Here is a 19362-nt window from a genome sequence, read left to right as displayed (position 1 = left end):
TAAAGTTATCATCAAGTCATAAATATATATATATATATAGAGAGAGAGCTTAGGGTAGGGCTCCTCCAGTATTTTATAAAGCAGTACAGTTGTTTTTTTTTTTTGATTTATAAACTAGCCTCTCAAATTGTTTTTCCATATTAAAAGAAATTGTGTCTGCACTCAGCCTACACCCCTAGGAATCAATTTGTTGTTTAGTCACTAAGTTGTGCCTGACTCTTTTGTGATCCCATGGAGCCTGCCAGGCTCCTCTGTCCATGGGATTTCCCAGGCAAGAATACTGAAGTGGGTTGTCATTTCCTTCTCCAGGGGATCTTCCCAACCCAGGGATTGAACCCAAGTCTCCTGTATTGCAGGCAGATTCATTACCATTGAGCCATCTGGGATGTCCTAGGGAATCATACAGAGGTTTTTTGAGGGGGCCAAGCTGGGCTTCATGACCTCTGTCCTTCATTGCTTCCAAGTAGCCTGTATATTTCACATACATTAAATATTCCACAATATACTTCACCATCTGTGCTGTAGGGTAGTTTGTGCCGGTCATGTATACTGTCAAGTTGATAGAGGTGCAAAGCTAAATGTGTGACACTCTAAGAATATGCATATATTTGAATAATTTGACTATTCAGTCCAACAATTTGCAAAGAGGCGCTGAAAGATCGCACATCTTGATAACACTTCCAAGAAACATAGCTTCCCTTATTGGGGGTGGGGAGAGGCAGGGATATTTCTAGCTGGAGTTCCTGATTTATTAAAGTCTTGTCTCTGGCATTTTAGCTGTGTGAACTCGGGCAAATGATTTCGTGGCACTCAGCCTCCGGTTTTCATTTATAAAATAAGAATAGTAATTTCTGTGACTGGTCTTTAGAAGCTCTAAAACAGCTAATATAAGTGCACTCATTTTTTTTTTAAAACTGTAAACCCTTAGGCAAACTGAACTGAGTATATAATGATATTACATATTCAGTTCAACAGCACATTCTTGATAACCACAGAAGGGTTCAGGGGAGGAAACTGTTTATAATCTTTCCCTTTCCCCAAATTAATGTTGGAGTGTTTAGAGAAATTCTTAAAGCAATGAGTCTTAGCAATGATTAGGTCAAACTCCTTTGAGATTACAGAAGAAATGCACATACTCATAAAAATGCCTACCAAATTTGGGGGAAATGAGAGATTCCTATGACACCCAAATATGCATTGCTTAAGAAAGAGTGCTTCTCAAAGCTGACCCCAGATTTTCTGCTTCCCAATCGCTAGAGGTGATTGTTAAAATGCTAATTTCTGGACGCTGCTCCCCCCCCTACTAAATCACAGTTTCAGGAGGATAAATCTACATTTTAATAGGCAACCCTGGAGGTTTTTTAGGCTTCCCTGGTGGCTCAGATGGTAGAGTCTGCTTTCAATGCAGGAGACCTGGGTTCGATCCCTGGGTCGGGAAGATCCCCTGGAGAAGGAAATGGCAACCCACTCCAGTACTCTTGCCAGGAGAATTACATGGACAGAGGAGCTTGGCATGCTACCGCCCATGGGGTCACAAAGAGTTGAACACGACTGAGCGACTAAAACACAGGTGGTTTCTATGCTCGGAAGAGGTCCCAGGATTACAAGTTAAATGTCAGGGTCTTTTTCCGTTCCTTACTCTAAATTTTAAGGTCTGTACTCTCGCGCAGGAACTGGTCGAACTAGTGGGAAGAAAATTCCGCCTTCAAGCAGGAACCTAGACAGACGGTTGCAAGCGTTTGTCCGATAGTATATTGAAAGTGAATATGAAGTTCTCTGCAAGAGTCTTGGCTACCTGCAACTAAGAATCCGAAAGACTGCTGCGGGGGAAGAGGGGCGAAGTGAGGATTAATTGAGACAACTGCCCACCCCGAGACACACACACACACACACACACACACATTAAAACAGAAGGCTTTTTATTTATCTTTGCTACCCAGGTTCTTTATTAAAAGGGTTGGTTTATGTGTGTAAGTTTGCTAGGGAGAGAAGTGAAAACATCTGCAGAACCATGCAATGCCCTGGAACGGAACTCTTCTAATAAAAGATGTATCATTTTAAATGCGCTGAATTTTGATTCTGGTAATTCGTGCACTAGAGTGTCTATTTCGAGGCAGCGGAGGTATCATATGACAGCGCACGTCAAGGCACCGTGGAGCCCTCTCGTGGACTCCCACCCACTTTCCCATTCACCCGGAGAAGGCTGCTCGCGCAGCCGCTGCCCGCCCCCCCCCCAAGCTAGCATGAAATCTCCCAGCCTCTGCCGAGATCAAATGGAGCTCTTCGCTCAGGGGGTGCGAGTATTACCTCCGCCATGCAATTTCCACTATCAATAATTTAACTTCTTTGCTGCAGACCAGAAGGAGTACATAGCGGGCACCAAAGACTCCCCTCAACCCCACCCCTTCTTTTTAACCAAAGGGAACGTGAAAAAAAGAATAGAGTCTGGGAGTTTCGGGGCCGAAGTCTTCCCCAGAGCAGCTGCCTTGATGTTTACTTTGACAAGTAGTGACTGAAAAGGTGGGTTTCTTTTCTTTCTCTCCGTTTTTTCCCTCTTGTTTGGTCGACTAGAAAGCGTGTGGCTTGAGTGAGGTCTGTCATTGCCTCGGCTTCCCTACTGGAGCAAGTAACTTGGTGTAACGTTATCTGGGGGTGTTCATGAATAAAAAATGCCGTTATTATCTTGATTGGATTCCTATTAGGCAAACTCCGGAGAGGTCAGTGCACGAACTCTGTTTAAGCCGCGGCGTGTTTAAGGCAGCGGAGTAAACCAATAGCCCCCCTGCTCTGTGCGATTTCATTGTGTGCTCGCGTTGGCAAGCTCCGTCGTGCGGGAAGGTGCGGGAAGGTGTGTCCGTGGCCCGGGAAACGCACGCCCTCTCCCACAGAACTTAGGTGCCGGGATGAAGCGGGGGGGAGTTGCCACAGAGGGGAGCGAGACCCCGGGGGCGCCCGATGCGCGCTCGCTCCCTTCAGTCCCGGCGCGGACCGCCCGGGTTTCCGCGGAGGGCCCGGGACGCGGGGTTCCCCCGGGCCGGGGCTAGGTCACCCATCGGAGCCGCGGGCGTGGCGCGCGCGTCCCGTTGAGGCGCCCCAGGGACGGGCGCGGGGCTTACAGGGCCACATCGCAGGGCCCCGGGGACTGGCCGAACGGGGGCGCGCGGGTCCGGGGCGCCCGGGCAGCCCGGGGACTCCCCGGGGCCGAGCGGGGGCGAGGAAAAGGCACAGCGTTCCCTTTAAGCGGCCGCCCCGCACGGGTCTCGGTGGCGCGGGCGAGCTGGGGGAGGGGGGCGGGGGGCGGTGCCGTTTGACCAATCGAAGCTCAACCGAAGAGCTAAATAATGTCTGACCCGAGCTCCAGGCGCAGGCTGGAGCTCCGGGTCCCCGTTGCCGCCGCGCCCGGGCGCACCCGCCCGCTCGCTGTCCCGCGCACCCCGTCTCGCCGCGGGCTTCCGGGCGCGGCCGAGGAACCGGCCCGGCGCGCCCCCCACCTCCTCCACGGGAAGCGTTGATGAGACGCTTGAACCGCAGCTGCCACCGCTGCTGTGGGGCCGGCGGCGAGCGGCTCCGCGACGGGGACCTGGGCTGGGCGCAGGGGCCAGGAGCGGGACGACGATGTGACTCCGCCGCCGGGGACCCGTGAGCTTTGTGTGGACCCCGAGGTAGGCGAGCATCGGACCTGGGGCTTGGCTCGAGAGCCGCCGGTCCGCCAGGGAAAGTTGGCTGGGGCGGAGAGGGGTGGGGGCGAAGTTATGGGGAACAGGCCAGAACTCCTTTCTTCCCCTCCAAGAGAAGGGGGCATTTTGAGTTGTTCCTGCTGAGCTTTCTTCTCCCACCGCACGATCCAGAGGGGTAGCCAGGACGCCCGAGAGAGAGGGGACCCCGGGAAGCCCAGAAGTGGCGGGGAGAAAGCCAAGAAGAGACGCAGAGCTGCGCGATGGGAGAAGACGGCGCCCCGGGGACCCCCAGCAGAGGAGGGGTCGTGAGAGCGATTTAGGGCGCCAGCTCTGGGGGGCCCCGACTGAGGTGACGGGGCTGGGGCTGAGATACGAATCTTTCCCAAGGGCTGGGCGGCCCTTGCGCAGGTTTTGGGGGGCCGCTTGCTCCTTCAGCCCGCATACCGCGTCCCCGGGGCTTCAGCAGGGCTGCACATCATCACCTGCTCCCCAGGAGCTGAGTTAAAAGCGGACGTATACGGGTCCAGTACGAGTTTATCTTGGGAAACTTGACACACTCCTGCAGCTCGGACCTGAAAGGGGCTGAGGGACTCCGGGGCTAGTTGTGCTCACGCCTCTCCCCACCCCGGGCACCTCCCTTGAGGCACCTTGCAGAAAAGTGAAAAGTTTTGGCTTTCAGGGGCTGGGAGGGATGTGTGTGTGTGTGTGTGTGTGTGTTTGGCGGAGGGTGATGTTCTGACTCGGGTAGGTCCCCAGGGATGCCATGCACAGCCGGGAAGAGGAAATGGGTGAATTAGCCGTGCCTGGAAAGAAATAGCTGAGGGTTGGAGGCTCTTTGCTCGACGGGCAGAGAAGGGGACTTCCAGACTGGTGGCACCCCCTAGGGAAGAAAAGCCTTGGGACTGCTGGGGTGAACTAGAGTCACCGTCTAAGGATGCTGTTTGTGTTGCGGGTGGAGCGGGGTGGACGGACACTGTTGGAGGGGCCGCGAGGAGGAGGGGGTGGGGAGAGCGGCGCTAGGGAAGGTAGAGGGTGCCCTCTGCCGGCCAAGCTACCCAGAGCGGCTGCAGGGGCGGGAGGCTGGGGGCTGGGGGAGTGGTAAGAGATGGCTTTGCGGGATCTCTTCGGTAGCTGGTAGGAGGGACTTGTTGAATGACGCTTCTGACTCCCGACTCGGATGAATTTCGACTCGTCGCGCCTCCCTGGCTCCAGTGCAAGTTTTCCTTGAGCTGGGGGAGCTTTCACAGGCTATGGTTGGTGGTGTGTTAGGGATTCCTGGATCTCAGTTTAGGGTCCTTCAGGGATCTTACACTTACTCCTCGATGTCAGCAGTAAACAGCGAATATTTTCTGACAAGAGTGCAGGAATGTTCTTGGCCAGAAGTAAAGAAAAGCATATTCCTGAGTGTTTATTAATTTGCTAGTACAGTTATCTTTTTCAAGCAAAGTCATGTGTAATTGGGAACGCTGATTTCTTTTTACTGCATATAAAACTGCATATTGATTTTAAATAGGATGTAATGTTATTAAATGAGACCTTCAAATTGGTTTAACTTCTGGGAAAATACCCCTTACCTTAATTTTACCCAAAAAAAAGTATTTTATGTGAGTCTGTTATAAAGTCAGAGGCCATTTTGGCCTTAAAATTATATTTGTATTTACTTATATTTTTTGCATTTTAATTTATTGAGGTACTGATTTAATTCGTCTACACGTGTTTGTTTACCCATGCAACATTATGATTTTTAGGTTGAAAATTTATGAGATTATGGCATGTAGTACTCCAAATTATTACAAGCAATAGATCATAAAGTTTTGACTTGAGGGACCACACCCCTTTAAAACCATCATTAATCCTGTTTCTCGATTTTGCAAATACCTTGCTTAAGGTCATTAACTCCTGTCCCTTGATTTTGCAAATACCTTGCTTAAGATTCTTCTTTTGCAAGTTTACTGCTGGAGGTAAGGGAAAGGAAAGAGACACTTGTTGAAATGTAACCATAACCTTTACTGGAATTTAAAACTCGTTGGTCACCATTACTGGAATTCCCAGGCCATAAAGTCGTCTTTTTTTTTTTCTTCCACTTTATTTTGCAAAATGTGATAAATGTTGGTAAATATAGACCTGTACTAAGTATTATGACAGGAGAAGCATTATGTATGTAGAGCTATTTTAAGTCATTACAAAACGTTTTCTATTTATAAATGATATAAGCAGAAAGAAATGATTTCCAGATAAACAAGACTTACGTACATGTTTTGAAGCATTAGAACATTGCAGACACACTTAGACATCACATTTTTTTAAAAAGGAAAATAACAGAGTAATTTTTCACATACCTTTGGAGCCTTTCATTGCCTATTCAGAGCTGAATTAGTAACTGGAAATCTCATTTAAGATCATATTTAAGATTATTTAAGACTTACAGTGGGTTAACATTTGGGTGTCCAGAAAATAAAACATTTAGGAACTCTGTTTTAGGATGTCTTTTCAATAAGTGTAACTTTTACTTGCAAACAGAAGGAACCAAGAAAATGATCATTTGCCAGAAATACAATGACCTCACCTCAAATGATTCATTTATACTATGTGAGTTAATTGCCTAAATCTGAAAATAGCCAAAGAGAGATGGGGAGATGCTGGAATGTTGCTGGTTCATTTGATTCACCTGGAGAGAGGGAAGTTCTGCAAATAATGCAAATTTCTAAAATCCTGGCTCAAAATCCTTGAATTTTCGGTTTAATAGGGGCACCATTAGAATGTAAGTTATTCTCTTCCTGGAATCTTTCAAGAGTTCCAGCTTTTCAATAGTCAAAAAGCAGATAATTGATTATCTCATTTCTTTTAAAAATAAATAGCTCTGGTTTGCAGTTTAACACACAGCAAGTTGAGCATGCCCACCTCATAGTACAGCAAAGAGCTTGTTGATTTGGGGTACTTTTGTCTTTAGAACCTGCTGTTAGTATCCAATACCTCCCTCCCACCCTGGTCATACACACACATCCACAGCCCTATATGCAGGTGTAAATTTGTGGAATGTAAGAGCCAGCAGCTTTGGGTCTCAACCATAGACTTAATCTTCTACTAAGCTTTAGAATATTGAAGATGTACACAATGGAAAGGTAATCTACAAGTACTTCATTAACATTTTAGTTTTAGGAAGTTAGTCCCACAGCAGACAGACTGATTTTAGGCTGCTTGAATGAAAACAGAATGGAAAAGTACATGAGAACTCAACTCTGAGTATCTTTTAAAATGAAAACCATTGCCGTTTCTGATGTCCATAAAACTGAATTTATTTTAATGGCTGAAACATTTACATTTACATTTCCCTGTGTAGAAGATTTCAGCTTGTGTGAGGGGGCTCCCCTAGCCTAGCTCTGCCCAATGCATGTGAATGTATCCCTTTAATAGGGTAATTGCTAACTTGTCTCAACTTGTTGTCAAATGATTGTTATGGTTCCCTCAGTTTCCACTAATTGCAAAATTGCTGCTTAATTGAAGGACTCTCAGCCATCTAGTGCAGTCATTCAGCCACCGGCAGACTCTGTAATCTCAAGCTGTGAATTGCATTTTAAAAGAGGAATGGAGGAGAAAATTCCGGGGAATTCTGGGTTTCAAACGGCTAGCTGTTGCTTCATGGAGGAAGAAATCATTTGAATGTTTAACTGCATTGTGGTGAATTTTCTTTATTAGGATGAATAACATGCCCAGATGGGCTTCAGAAGTGAGTAAGTGAACTTCTTGGTTACACTCTGCATCCATTTACTCTGTTTAAGATGGAGTCACGTTAAACAGTAAATGATGTTGGCAAATGAAATCCGTATGTCATTTGTACATGGCGTTTAACCCTAGGAAACAGTGGAAGCCTTTGGTATTTTTAAGCTAGACATGTGCGTCCTCAAAGTCTCCTTAAACTTCCTCTTAAGTCATAAAGTTATTTGCTGCTGCTGCTTAGTCACTTCAGTTGTGTCTGACTCTGTGTCACCCTATGGACTGTAGCCCACCAGGCTCATCTGTCCATGGAATTCTCTAGGCAAGAATGCTGGAGTGGGTTGCTATGCCCTATTCCAGGGGATCTTCCCAACCCAGGAAGCGAACCCTGGTCTCCTGCACTGCAGGCAGATTCTTTACCACTGAGCCACCAGGGAAATCCTAGAATTGCTTAATCGTAAATAATGCACTCTGGCTTTCCAGAATACTCACACCAAAGGCTTAGAAAAATCATGGACCTAGTTATTAAATATATGGAATCATTATTGATGATAGATATGGAACAGTGGAGTTCACTAATATATGGACTTGGGAAAACTTACGGGGGTGACGGAGTGGTAAATGGGCATGTTTTCTAAGTGAACTGGAAGGTATTCTTGTTTCTGTAAGAAAAACATGAGTATCTTGTCAAAGAAGTAGTGTGGGAGCTTTCTTTAAATGAAAGTACTCAAATTCAAGTACAAACTCTGTGACACTACACTTTTGGTGAAACAAATCTGACCCGATAACACTGAATACTAAGAAGTGGCTAATTACACTGATGTCTCATCTATACATTGTCTAAAGTTTAAGCATGGGTTTCATTAGATGAATTGGGGGGTGGGTGTCGGACAGCAGAGTGACTGGGGGTGGGGAAGCAAAGTCATTTCACAAAGTTCCATGACAGCCATCATAAAATAAAAGTTTATTTCCAAAGAGCCCAGAGAACAACGTGTGTTATGCAGTTTTCCCCAAAGGTTCACTTGAAAAAACTTTTCATTGGTTGTCATGGTAGTAATGTCCTGATTTTGAGAGCTCGCAGAACCTAGTAGCTCTTAAATGTGCTTTCATCTTGGTTCCTTTGGTCTGGCTGAAGCTTTATGATGCCCCTCTGTGTTTCTGACATGCGTCTGCATTTTAAAGGGAGGAGGTCAGGCAAAGGAAGATTCCTTAACTCTAAGACAACAGAACTAGGAAATGTGTAACATCAAGTGGTGAAAAAGTCACTTTACTTCAAAAGAGCTTATTGAAATCAAACTGGAAGGCAATCTGTCATTTAATTACAACTAGTACATATAAAATTAAGATTTATATGATGGAAATAGAAAATAAACAGACAGTTGGAAGGAATTTCATCAACTCATCAAAAGTGGAATAGCGCCACCTAGAGAACAAAATCACCAGCTTTACCAGCCAAACGGCTTCTGTGCCATCTGAGCCTCTTTTCCAAGACTATGGTTACTAGGATTGCCTGGCCACCCTATTCAGATTTGGTGAGTGTATGTGTTGGTAGGGGTGTGGTGTTTGTGTGTGGGTGGTTTAGGATGCACTTGGGGTTGTAGATGAGATTTTTAAAACAGGCAGATACATACCTCAATATCTACACCAAGTCCTTTTAGTGTTTTAATAGTAGCCAAATGTAGAATAACCCGCCAGGAAGAAGAGCGGCCTCCTTTTTAACATTTTTTATTTTCAACGATATATGCTGAAGCACTGAGTACAAAGGTTCTGATTTTATTTACTTGCTACAGAGAGTTCATTGCCCTTTCTGAGATATAATAACACCAAATAAATTGAATAGAATGACCTTAAGAATGCCTTTGATCTATGATCTAATTTTAACTTTAATGATTTGAGAATAAAAAAAGGGTCATATATGTAGCAAGACTTTAAACACCAAAAAAGTAAGGGGGAAGGTGGAAGACAAGAAGGCATTGTAAGAGCTGCCTCAACCTTAGATAAACCTATAAGTCTGAGCCAGCACCAAAAATTTATGGAACCAGGAACCAGTCATTAAAATTAGCTTAAAATTATTTGATGCCAAAATCTGCATTTCCTTCATTTTTGCATGCTTCTGCAATAGTATCCAAAATGGTTCTGGTTGTAGAAGAAACGCTTCAACAAATATTGTTGAACGAACAAATAGATTGATTAATAGCTGCCTCAGATTCTGACAGTGTGGACAATGAAGAAACTTTGTAATTACAAAAAAAAATATTTTTTGCTGGCAGAGAGGCAGAAATTGGAGGAAATAAGTGTAGTATTTTTGTTTTTGTGGTAGGTATTATAAATGTCCTTCAGTTGCATGAATTCTGAAGTTGCTTGTGCACAATTTGGTTCACTCATAAAGTTGTCATGTTTGGAACATATGAAATGTTAAAGCCGATTTAGATAGTATCAACTATAAACCTGTTGGTGAATTTTCACTTAATGTTTTCAATTTGAGGTACTGGTGGCGATGCTGATCATTGTGCTTCAGGGAACAGAAAACAGTGTATGTTAAGTGAGTGTCAATTTCTGGTAAGCAGATAACCAAAGGAAGGTATTATATTGTCTGTTCATTGTGTCATGCATAGGAGCAATCAGGTGCAGAAACTTAACTTTTCAGGAGAAAAATCTATACTTCTCACACATACAGAGAGAGCGAGATGGGGGGTGGGGTGCGCGAGGGAGATAGAAAAAGAAGGAAACTCATAGAGTAAAATTTTTGCCACATGGGATTTAGTCTAATCACTCTTGGTTTAGAGCTGTTACCATCAGCATTTGCTGCCTGTTCTGATACTTGCTTTCTGCTTTGGAAAACTGAACCTATGCCCAAACTGAAACAAGTTTCCCTGAATTTTCACATGTTCATTTATTTCTTGAATTATGGGGAGTGTTTTTAAACACAGATAAATTTCTTTTACATCACACAGAATCTGAAGGTCGAGAAATTTGCTTCACGCTGCTGGCAGAGATGCTTGGCGGAGTCCCAGGCCACATTCCTAGACCAAACTGTTGAAGGTGTTCTCTCTTATGCAACATGGTGAAGGCTCATTCAGCCTTCTCACGCCGGCTGATAATGTATCTGAAGGCACAGACGATGTGCTTATCATTTTGAAACACAAAGCCAGCAGGCATTCTGTTGAATGATAGAATCTGGATCAGCTAAATGTAAAATACTATGATTAGTTAGGTTAAAAGTCAACTGTATAAATAGAGAGAATATGGAGTTGGGACCAGATTTGGGGGGCTGACTTAGACTGCACAAAGGAAACTCAGAGGTTTTAAACAGCCGCAGGCTATGAGTGTAAGACAGTGGTGTGTCTATGTGGCGATGGGGGTGGAGGGACTTGGATAGAACTACTGCCGTTTAGGGCCTTCCAAGCAGCTCAGTGGTAAAGAACCAGCCTGCCAATGCAGCAGACCCAGGACACACAGCTTCAATCCCTGGGTCGGGAAGATCCCCTGGAGGAGGAAATGGCAACCCACTCCAGAATTCTTGCCTGGAAATTTTCGTGTACAGATGAGGCTGGTGGGCCACAGTCCGTGGGGGTTGCAAAGAGTCAGATACGACTGAGCGCACGCACACACATACACACACACACACTGCAGTTTTGGTCTGCAGTTTTAGTTTGGGGAAACTAATAATTTCCCCCCATTTCTCAAGTAGACTATACATAGAATAGCGCAGGGAAGTCTGCTCAATGTTAAGTGGCAGCCTGGACAGGAGGGAGGTTTGGAAGAGAATGGATACATGTGTAAGTATGGCTGAGTCCCTTTGCCCACCTGAAACTGTCACTACACTAATTGGCTATGCTCCCATAAAAAAGAACAAGTTTTTTAGAAAAAGTTTTATCTTCAGTTCAAGAAATGAAATAGGTTGCTTTCGGTACAGCACTGACAGAAGGGTATATATTGAGATCAATGGGACCAGGATGCATAGGAAGTTGGAAACCATTGCCAAGTAAGCAATGACTGAGGAAACTTGGAATGGGTAGCCTGGGGACAGGAAGACTTAGGCTGGAATGGCGAATGTATTTTTGTCTTCTTTAGTCTAAATTCACATGATGGTAGCTCCCAGAAGTCTGGGTTAAGAAGAATTCTGAACCCAACCTGGCTCAATAAGAAAGAATATCCTGTCGCTGCCCACCATGTCTGGGGGACTAGGGAGCAGCATGTCTGACTTGTTCTTGATGTCCAGTCTAGAGGACCGTCTTCACAATTGTGAAGAACTGGCATATGGAGGAAAGAGAGAGTTTACTTTATGTTGCCCCAGAGAGCAGATCTAGAACCAGTGATATAAATTTAAGCACTGTACATAGTATCTAGAAGAACTTTCAGTTTGATTTAATTAAGTAAATATCACAGGCTCACCACATTCAAGGCATTGAATTGAGTGAATTTATGATTTAACAAAGAAAGAATATGGAATATGATCAGTTTCCTGTTCTAAGCACAGACTGAAACCTTTTTAGAATGGATGGATATTAACATGGAAGCTTGGAGTTAGGTATATTCTGAAGTACCTTTGTACTCCTAAGTTTTTTCAAATGTATTGGTCATATCATCAGTATGCTCCTTGTTTTAGTTCACATACAATCCTGATGACAATCACGTATTTCTTTGGGTCTTCTGCCTGAGATAGGTGCAGCATAATGAACTGAGCATCAGAAATCCTTCCCATTTCTTTGAAAAGTGCTGGACTTTTGCTTTTTTCATACTTTCATGTGGGTTCTCAAAAGTAGTTGTTTTTCCTTTGAATCATACAGAATGGAATGTTTTAAAAAAGAGTCCTGATCAGGTTCAGACACCCAAATTGCTTAAGAAATTAGCTTTTGACATTAGATTTCTTTAGAGTTCAGTAACTGAACTAAAAAAAGCCCACAGCACTCACCTTCCCCTTCTCAAAGTATGGCACCCTCGGCTATTAACAGTTTTCCAAAGAGTTTCCTTTTCTAAATGTAAACTGTCCAAGAATTGGCCCCTCCCTCAACCTTTTCATGTTTCAACATGGATAGATTAACTTTCTTTTTTTTTTTTAATAACTTATTTTGCTCTTCTGTAGAACAGTCAGAAATTAATTAACCCACATTTAATATGCAAGTTTAGACCAGAGGTTACACAGCCCACTCCTAGGAGTCATGACCATTTTATTCTGCATGGTCTCATCAAATATTCATATTTTCAGTCAGCAAAGCAAGCAGTTTACTGTTTACATACTCTTTAGAGCTTCACATATTTTATAGTTCATGTTGCTGCATGCATGTTTTCTCCTGTTTCAAAGCTTTTCTTTAAAGAAAGTAAAGGTGTTATACATGGGGGATGATTCTTTTATTTATTAATTCATCTAGCATTAATTTAGTGCCCAGGCACTGGGCTAGATGGATCCATCCATCATCAGGTGCTCTATAGTAAGCCACTCCATTGATTCTCCCAGGTAAGGCTTCCATTACCTCCTTATATACTCACTTGTAAAGAGTATTTTAAAAAGCTGTTGAACAAATTCTCTGAGTCACTTCAGAACTTCCTGCCTGTCCTGTATTTTCAGTTGTGGATTGTAATATTTTGGAAAAACTTATGTCACTCTTAAGAGAATAATCTCTTTTTTATATATAACAATTGAGTATCATTTTGTGTTCAAATTAAGGCAATGAAAATGCTTAGACATTGCCTTAAATATTTTGCTATTATTTGAGGCTATTTCTGGAGAAACTCATGTTAATGATGCTGGTAGAAGCCACAGTAGAAGAATTTCTGGACTAAAAATGCCATTCATTTCCACTAGTGTTATGATGGAGTTTTTTCCTTACTTACCAGGGCATGTTTGGGCCTCTTAGTTTCCAGGAATGTGTCTTTTATTTGACAGTGTTTATAAATCCCATGTGTTTCCCCCCTAAAGGAGCTAAAATGTGAGAATGCTTCCATTTACGAGAATCTGGTTTCATGATTATGCTGAGTAAGAAAAAGAAGGAAAGATCAGTGTTGTGAATATTATCTTTAAACATTAGTCAATAATATGTTTAAGTTTAGTAATGGTATTTTTTTAAGAGTTTACTGAAAACCACTTTTCAATCCATTGGGTGGTCTCCTTTCACCATGAAGTCAGAAGGTGTTTTTGCTCAAATATATGGAATAAATAAGACTCCGTATGTGGTATTCATGGATCGTGTAAATATGTCAGTGGAACTAGAGCACAGTTTGGCACCATCAACCCAGAAATATTTAACCTCTTGATGTACAACAAGGAAGCAAACTCTCACATAGTTCTCTTGTGAATCTCAAAACAAAACAAACAAAAAAACCCCAAACACCACCCAACCCAAAATTAAAAACAAAAAACCCACAGGACTAGGAAGTGGTAAGAAATCCCATTTTCCTGCTAATACCAAACCTACAGCCATGTTTCTAACCTTCTCTTTCACTCCTGAGCAGGGCAATCAGATTAAACTGTAAATCCTTAAATACAAAAGAATAAGCCGTAAGTACATAATGACAGAGACCTTTGCGTTCTTTGAGACAAAACCAGAGGAGTAGACACAGATCTTCTAACCTCCAAATTAGTAGTATAGGTGTAAATAAGTAAATTGTAGGACTGGATTTTTCTCCTTCTGACAAAATCTCCAGTAGAACCCCAAGGTATAAAACAAAATAAACAGTGCTGGGCTAGTTGAACTATAAGTGGGAACAGCAGAGTCCTGCCTCCTTGACCTTGACTTTGCCCCTTGCAAGAAGCCTCTTGATACTCTTCTCTGCAATACCCAGTTGGAAAACTGTTGTTCTTGAGAAAAGTCAATAAGTAGAAATCCCCAAGTCCTAAATCTTTCTTCCCTCCTCATGGAAATGACTGTCCTGCCCATTCTTACAGCCATTCTCTTGAATTCAGGATTGTGTTCATCCACTTGTTTAAATTATTCAGAAATGGTAACTCGGTAACTTAGATATGGATATGTGAAATTTTCCCTACTGGATAATTTTTGGAAATAATCGTAGACATGTAATGGCTGAGAAGCAATGCAGGATGACCTTATCTTGAAGATTTTAATAATCATTTAAGTTTATCATAATTAATAAAATTTATTAATAAAATGATAAATTAATTTTAATTATTTATTAATTTATCATTAATAAAATTTATCAGGAATTTCCTGGAGGGCCAGTGGTTACAGGCTTTCACTGCTGGGGCCAAGTTCAGTCCCTGGTCTGAGAACTAAGATTCCCAAAGCTATGTGACATGGCCAAAAAAATAAATAGAATTTATTTTAAAATGTTCTTCCTAAAATACAAGTGTATTTTTCTAGTTTTCACATCCCTGGCAATGATTTTCTTAAAACTTGAAAGTGTCTATTATTCCAGAGTATTTGATTGTTCTTCAAAACTAATCTCATGTTGAAATTTAGGGGAACCCTTGCCATCACTGCTTCAAGCAGTATCAGAGGTTTTGATAGCTTGTCCTAGTACAGTGCCCCGGTAGGCATTGGTACTGGGACCAAAATTTAGTTGACTTGTTATTAACATTCCTACATGAATTTATTGTCATATGTAGGTAAGATTGTATGTACATGCTAAGTTGCTTCGGTTGTGTCTGACTCTGTGACCCCATAGAAGGTAGCCTGCCAGGCTCGTCTGTCCATGGGATTCTCCAGGCAAGAATACTGGAGTGGGTTGCCATGCCCTCCTCCAGGGGATCTTCCCGACACAGATATCATAACCCACGTCTCTTACATCTCCTGCATTGGCAGGTGGGTTCTTTACCACTAGCACCAAGGTTGTACATTTCAGTAAAAATCTTGTCCAAAGGTATAGTGTTCCATACATTAAGAAAATGAATCCGCATGTTCCACTTGATCCTATAAATAACCCTTTGAAAAAAACTGGGCACACCTTATTCCCATATAACAGTTGAGGAAACTGAAGCTTGGAGTAAATAACTTGATCTAAGTGGCACAACTATAGAACCAGAGCAAGGATTACAGCTCTGTGATCCTAATCCAGCCCTCCTACCATCACACAGGCTATCTAAACCATGACCTGCAGAATTCAAGTAAGACATCATATTTCACCCTTGTTAATGTGAGTGTTTGGCACAGATGGAGACCCGTGTCATCACCGTGACCTCGTCTCTGCTCTCTAGAGAAGGAAGAGATTGGCAAAAAGTGATGGTGGGAAGATAAAAAAATGTTTATTTTAAGGACTTTTTAAAGTTCCTTGTTTTAAGGAAATAAAATACTTGAAGAGAGAAAAAGGGTATGTCTTGTTCTTTGAGCTCCTTAGTAATAATTTTGCTTAAAGCTGAGGATCCTATAAGTGAACTATTGGAGAGCATAGCATGGAGCAGTGGTTCTTAAAGATGGTGATCATCAGGGCCTTTCCTTGGTGGTCAGGTGGTTGGGAGTCCGCCTTGGACTGTAGGGGAAGCTGGTTCAATCCCTGGTCCAGGAACTAAGCCTGTGTACCACAACTACTGATCCTATAAGCCCTAGAGCCTGTGCTCTCCAACCAGAGAAGCCACTGTGATGAGATGCCCTGCTGCTGCTAAGTCGCTTCAGTCATGTCCAACTCTGTGTGACCCCATAGACGGCAGCCCACCAGGCTCTCCTGCCCCTGGGATTCTCCAGGCAAGAACACTGCAGTGGGTTGCCATTTCCTTTTCCAGTGCATGAAAATGAAAAAGTGAAAGTGAAGTCGCTCAGTCATGTCTGACTCGAGTGACCCCAAGGACTGCAGCCTACCAGGCTCCTCCATCCATGGGATTTTCCAGGCAAGAGTACTGAAGTGGGGTGCCATTGCCTTCTCCAGAGATGCCCTGGCATCACAACAAATAGTAGCCTCTGCTTACAGCACCTAGAGAAAGTCTGCGAGCCGCAATGAAGACCAAGCACAGCCCAAACTAACTAACTAAATAAAATTATTTATTTTTTTTTAAAAAGGTGATGATCATCAGAATTACCTTTGAAACTAAAAAAGAAAATTCACAGAGACTTCTCTGGTGGTCCAATGGTTGACTCCATACTTGCAATGTAGAGGGTGTGAGTTCAGTTTCTGGTTGGGGAACTAAGATCCCACATGCCGCCCAGTGTGGCCAAAAAATAAACATTAAAAAAACAAACAGATATCAGGTCCTAGTCCCTGAGATTTGGAGGTTTGGGCTGCGGCTTGGGCATGTGTTGTGTTTAGAAACTTCCACAGGTGGTTCAGACTTGCAGGAAGGTTGAAGAATTGCTGAGCTTGAACCCAAATACATTTTAAAAGACCCATTTACTTCGTCATCCAAATACTTGGATTTGAGCATGGTTAGAAGGGATTTGCAGCCTTGTAAATAATCAGAAACTCCAAAGCTTTGAAGTGGGAAGCCTGTTGAAGATAATCTCCTGACTTGAAAGTTGTTTCCTAATCACAGACTTCCATATGGCAGCAGAAGGCCTGGCCCAAGGATGGAGTAGGATTCCATGGCCACCACTTACTTACAAGGTCTGGGACCTTGTACAAACTACATCTAATCTCTGTGCCTCAGCCTCCTAACAGGGTTGCTGTAGGGATTGTTGTTGTTTAGTCACTAAGTCGTTGACTCTGTGTGACCCCATGGACTGCAGCATGCCAAGCTTCCCAATCCTTCACCATCTTCCAGAGTTTGCTCAAACTCATGTCCATTGAGTCCATGATGCCATCCAACCATCTCGTCCTCTGTCGCCCCATCCCCTCCTGCCCTCAATCCTTCCCAGCATCAGGGGCTTTTCCAGTGAGTCAGTTCCATCAGGTGGCCAAAGTATTGCAGTTTCAGCTTCAGCATCAGTCCTTCCACTGAGTATTCAGGGACATTTGACCCATGTCCTTTAGGATTGACTGATTTGATCTTTCTGTCCAGGGGACTCTCAAGAGTCTTCTCCAGCACCACAGTTTGAAAGCATCAATTCTTCAGTGCTCAGCCTTCTTTGTGGTCCAACTCTCACATTCATGCACGACTACTGGAAAAACCATAGCTCTGACTATATAGACCTTTGTTGGCAAAGTGATGTCTCTGCTTTTTAATAATCTGTTTATGTTTGTCATAACTTTTTTTTTAAGGAGCAAATGTCTTTTAATTTCATGGCTGCAGTTACCATCCACAGTGATTTTGGAGCCAAAGACTTATTATTGAGACTATTAAAAAGTTTATCAGTGGGTTTTCCCGGTGGTCCAGTAGTAAGAATCCACCTTGCAGTGCAGGGGGACATGGGCTTAATCCCTCGTCTGGGAAGATCCCATGTACCATGAACAACAAATCCCACGTGCCACAATTACTGAAGCCCGAGCGCCTAGAGCCTGCGCTCTGCAACAGGAGAAGCCGCTGCAATGAGAAGCCTTCATAGCACAACGAGCAGTAGCTCCCGCTCTCTGCAAGTAGAGAAAGCCTACACACAGCAACGAAGACCAGTGAAATTAAAAGAAAACTTTATTAGCATGCTCCCCGTCTAAATCTGCTTCACTTTGTTCCTGCGGTAACAAGACCAGAACCCTTTTGTTGTCATCTTTGGAGGCTAATTTACTTACTCATTGACTTTCTCTTCCTTTCATCCATCTAAATCCGACTCATTGTTTAGACTCATCTCGAATTCGACTTCCTCTGGAAAGACTTCTGCCCAAGAGAAACCTACCCTATTTGGATTCCTGAATCATTCACAGTCTCTATCTTACAAAAGTTAATTATATAAGCAATACTTGGGCAACTGTTAAACATTGGGTACCTTCTCTGTATCAGGTTCTCTGCTAGGAGCTGTGGATGTGAAGTTTAGTCTAGAAAAACATTCTAGAATATCCTGCTTAGGCTATCTGTGACTTTAAAGAAACATTTCTTTCTCTCTCTCTCTCTCTTTTTTTTTTTTTTTTGATATACCTTAGAGGTACATTGTGTTTTTATTTTTAATTTTTTAATATTTATTTATTTATGGATTTTTGACTGCGTAGAGTCTTAGTTGTGACATGCTGGGTCTTCCTGCAGCATGTGGGATCTTTCATTGCTGCACACAGTCTTAGTCGCTTCATGGCTTGTGGGATCTTAGTTCCCCCACCAGGGATTGAACCCCTGTCCCCTGCTTTTAGAAGGTGGTTTCTCAAACAAGGCCACTAGGGAGGTCCCTAAAGAAACATTTCTTCAATAGAAAGTTCATGAAACAGTCTCAGCCTGGGACCCTGCATCTCTGCAGCTGATGATTGAGTTTCATTCCATTGCTCAATAGATCTGTGATCTTGGGCAAGTTACTTAAATTCCTTGTGTCTAAAATAATGAGGGAAATCCTCTTCCCTCTCCTGTGTTTCCATGAGGGGACTTGATCTGAGGTAGACTTCACTTTCCCTTTTAACTTTCATGCATTGGAGAAGGAAATGGCAACCCACTCCAGTGTTCTTGCCTGGAGAATCCCAGAGACAGAGGAGCCTGGTGGGCTGCAGGCTATGGGGTCGCACAGAGTCGGACACGACTGAAGCGATTTAGCAGCAGCAGCAGCAGTAGGAAATAGGCCCCACTGCATTTTCTAACACAGCTTTCCTAACATGACTCTGACCCTGTATTATTCCCATTTGGCATCTTATTTCTATTCTGTTCTCAGCAGAAAATCCCAAGGGGAGGAAGTGTGGTTAACCCAAACATGTACTAGTGGGAAGTTAAAAAGAAGTGGTAATTTTTTCAAAGTTGAATGAGCTATATGTCCCAAGGAAGTTGTCTTTTAAGTTAGGTTTTTTCTTTTGTATATTTTAATCAAAAACTTTTAAGCAAAAGCTTTATCTCCTATATTGTCTTTAGTCTCCATAGCACATAGCTGACTGATGTGCACATACAAAGTAGGGGGTTCTACAGCTATTTGCTAAATAATTTAGCATGTCCTTTTCCCTGGAAAAGATAAAGATTCCAGCATTGTGATATTCAGCTAAAAAAAGCACTCTAAATGGGAAATTGGTTCTATGTAAGTATTCATAA

The 19362-nt window shown here is 43.1% G+C and overlaps 1 protein-coding gene across 8 annotated transcripts in view; it reads left to right on the top strand.

Annotated features, from left to right (window-relative positions):
* The window catches only part of BDNF (brain derived neurotrophic factor), a 64212-nt gene that overhangs the window by 21010 nt on the left and 23840 nt on the right, over positions 1-19362 (top strand). For 2 of the 8 annotated variants that reach the window (XR_008703105.1, XR_008703106.1), the window contains exon 2: positions 1671-2179. The exons of 2 other annotated variants lie outside the window; for them this stretch is intronic. Coding sequence is in view for 1 of the 6 variants with exons in the window: in XM_055549174.1 (XP_055405149.1) it covers positions 7375-7404 (30 nt within the window). In the remaining 5 variants the exon portion in view is untranslated. Of the gene's footprint in view, positions 1-1670; positions 2180-2327; positions 2521-3369; positions 3663-7295; positions 7409-19362 lie in introns of those variants that run through there. 4 more of the 8 variants (XM_055549178.1, XM_055549176.1, XM_055549177.1 and 1 more) reach the window with 4 other exon arrangements.

The sequence above is a fragment of the Bubalus kerabau genome, chromosome 15 (assembly GCF_029407905.1).
Source record: "Bubalus kerabau isolate K-KA32 ecotype Philippines breed swamp buffalo chromosome 15, PCC_UOA_SB_1v2, whole genome shotgun sequence".
Taxonomy (NCBI): Eukaryota; Metazoa; Chordata; class Mammalia; order Artiodactyla; family Bovidae; genus Bubalus; species Bubalus kerabau.
Note: the sequence above shows the minus strand (reverse complement) of the source record. Positions and strands in the feature narration are given on the sequence as shown.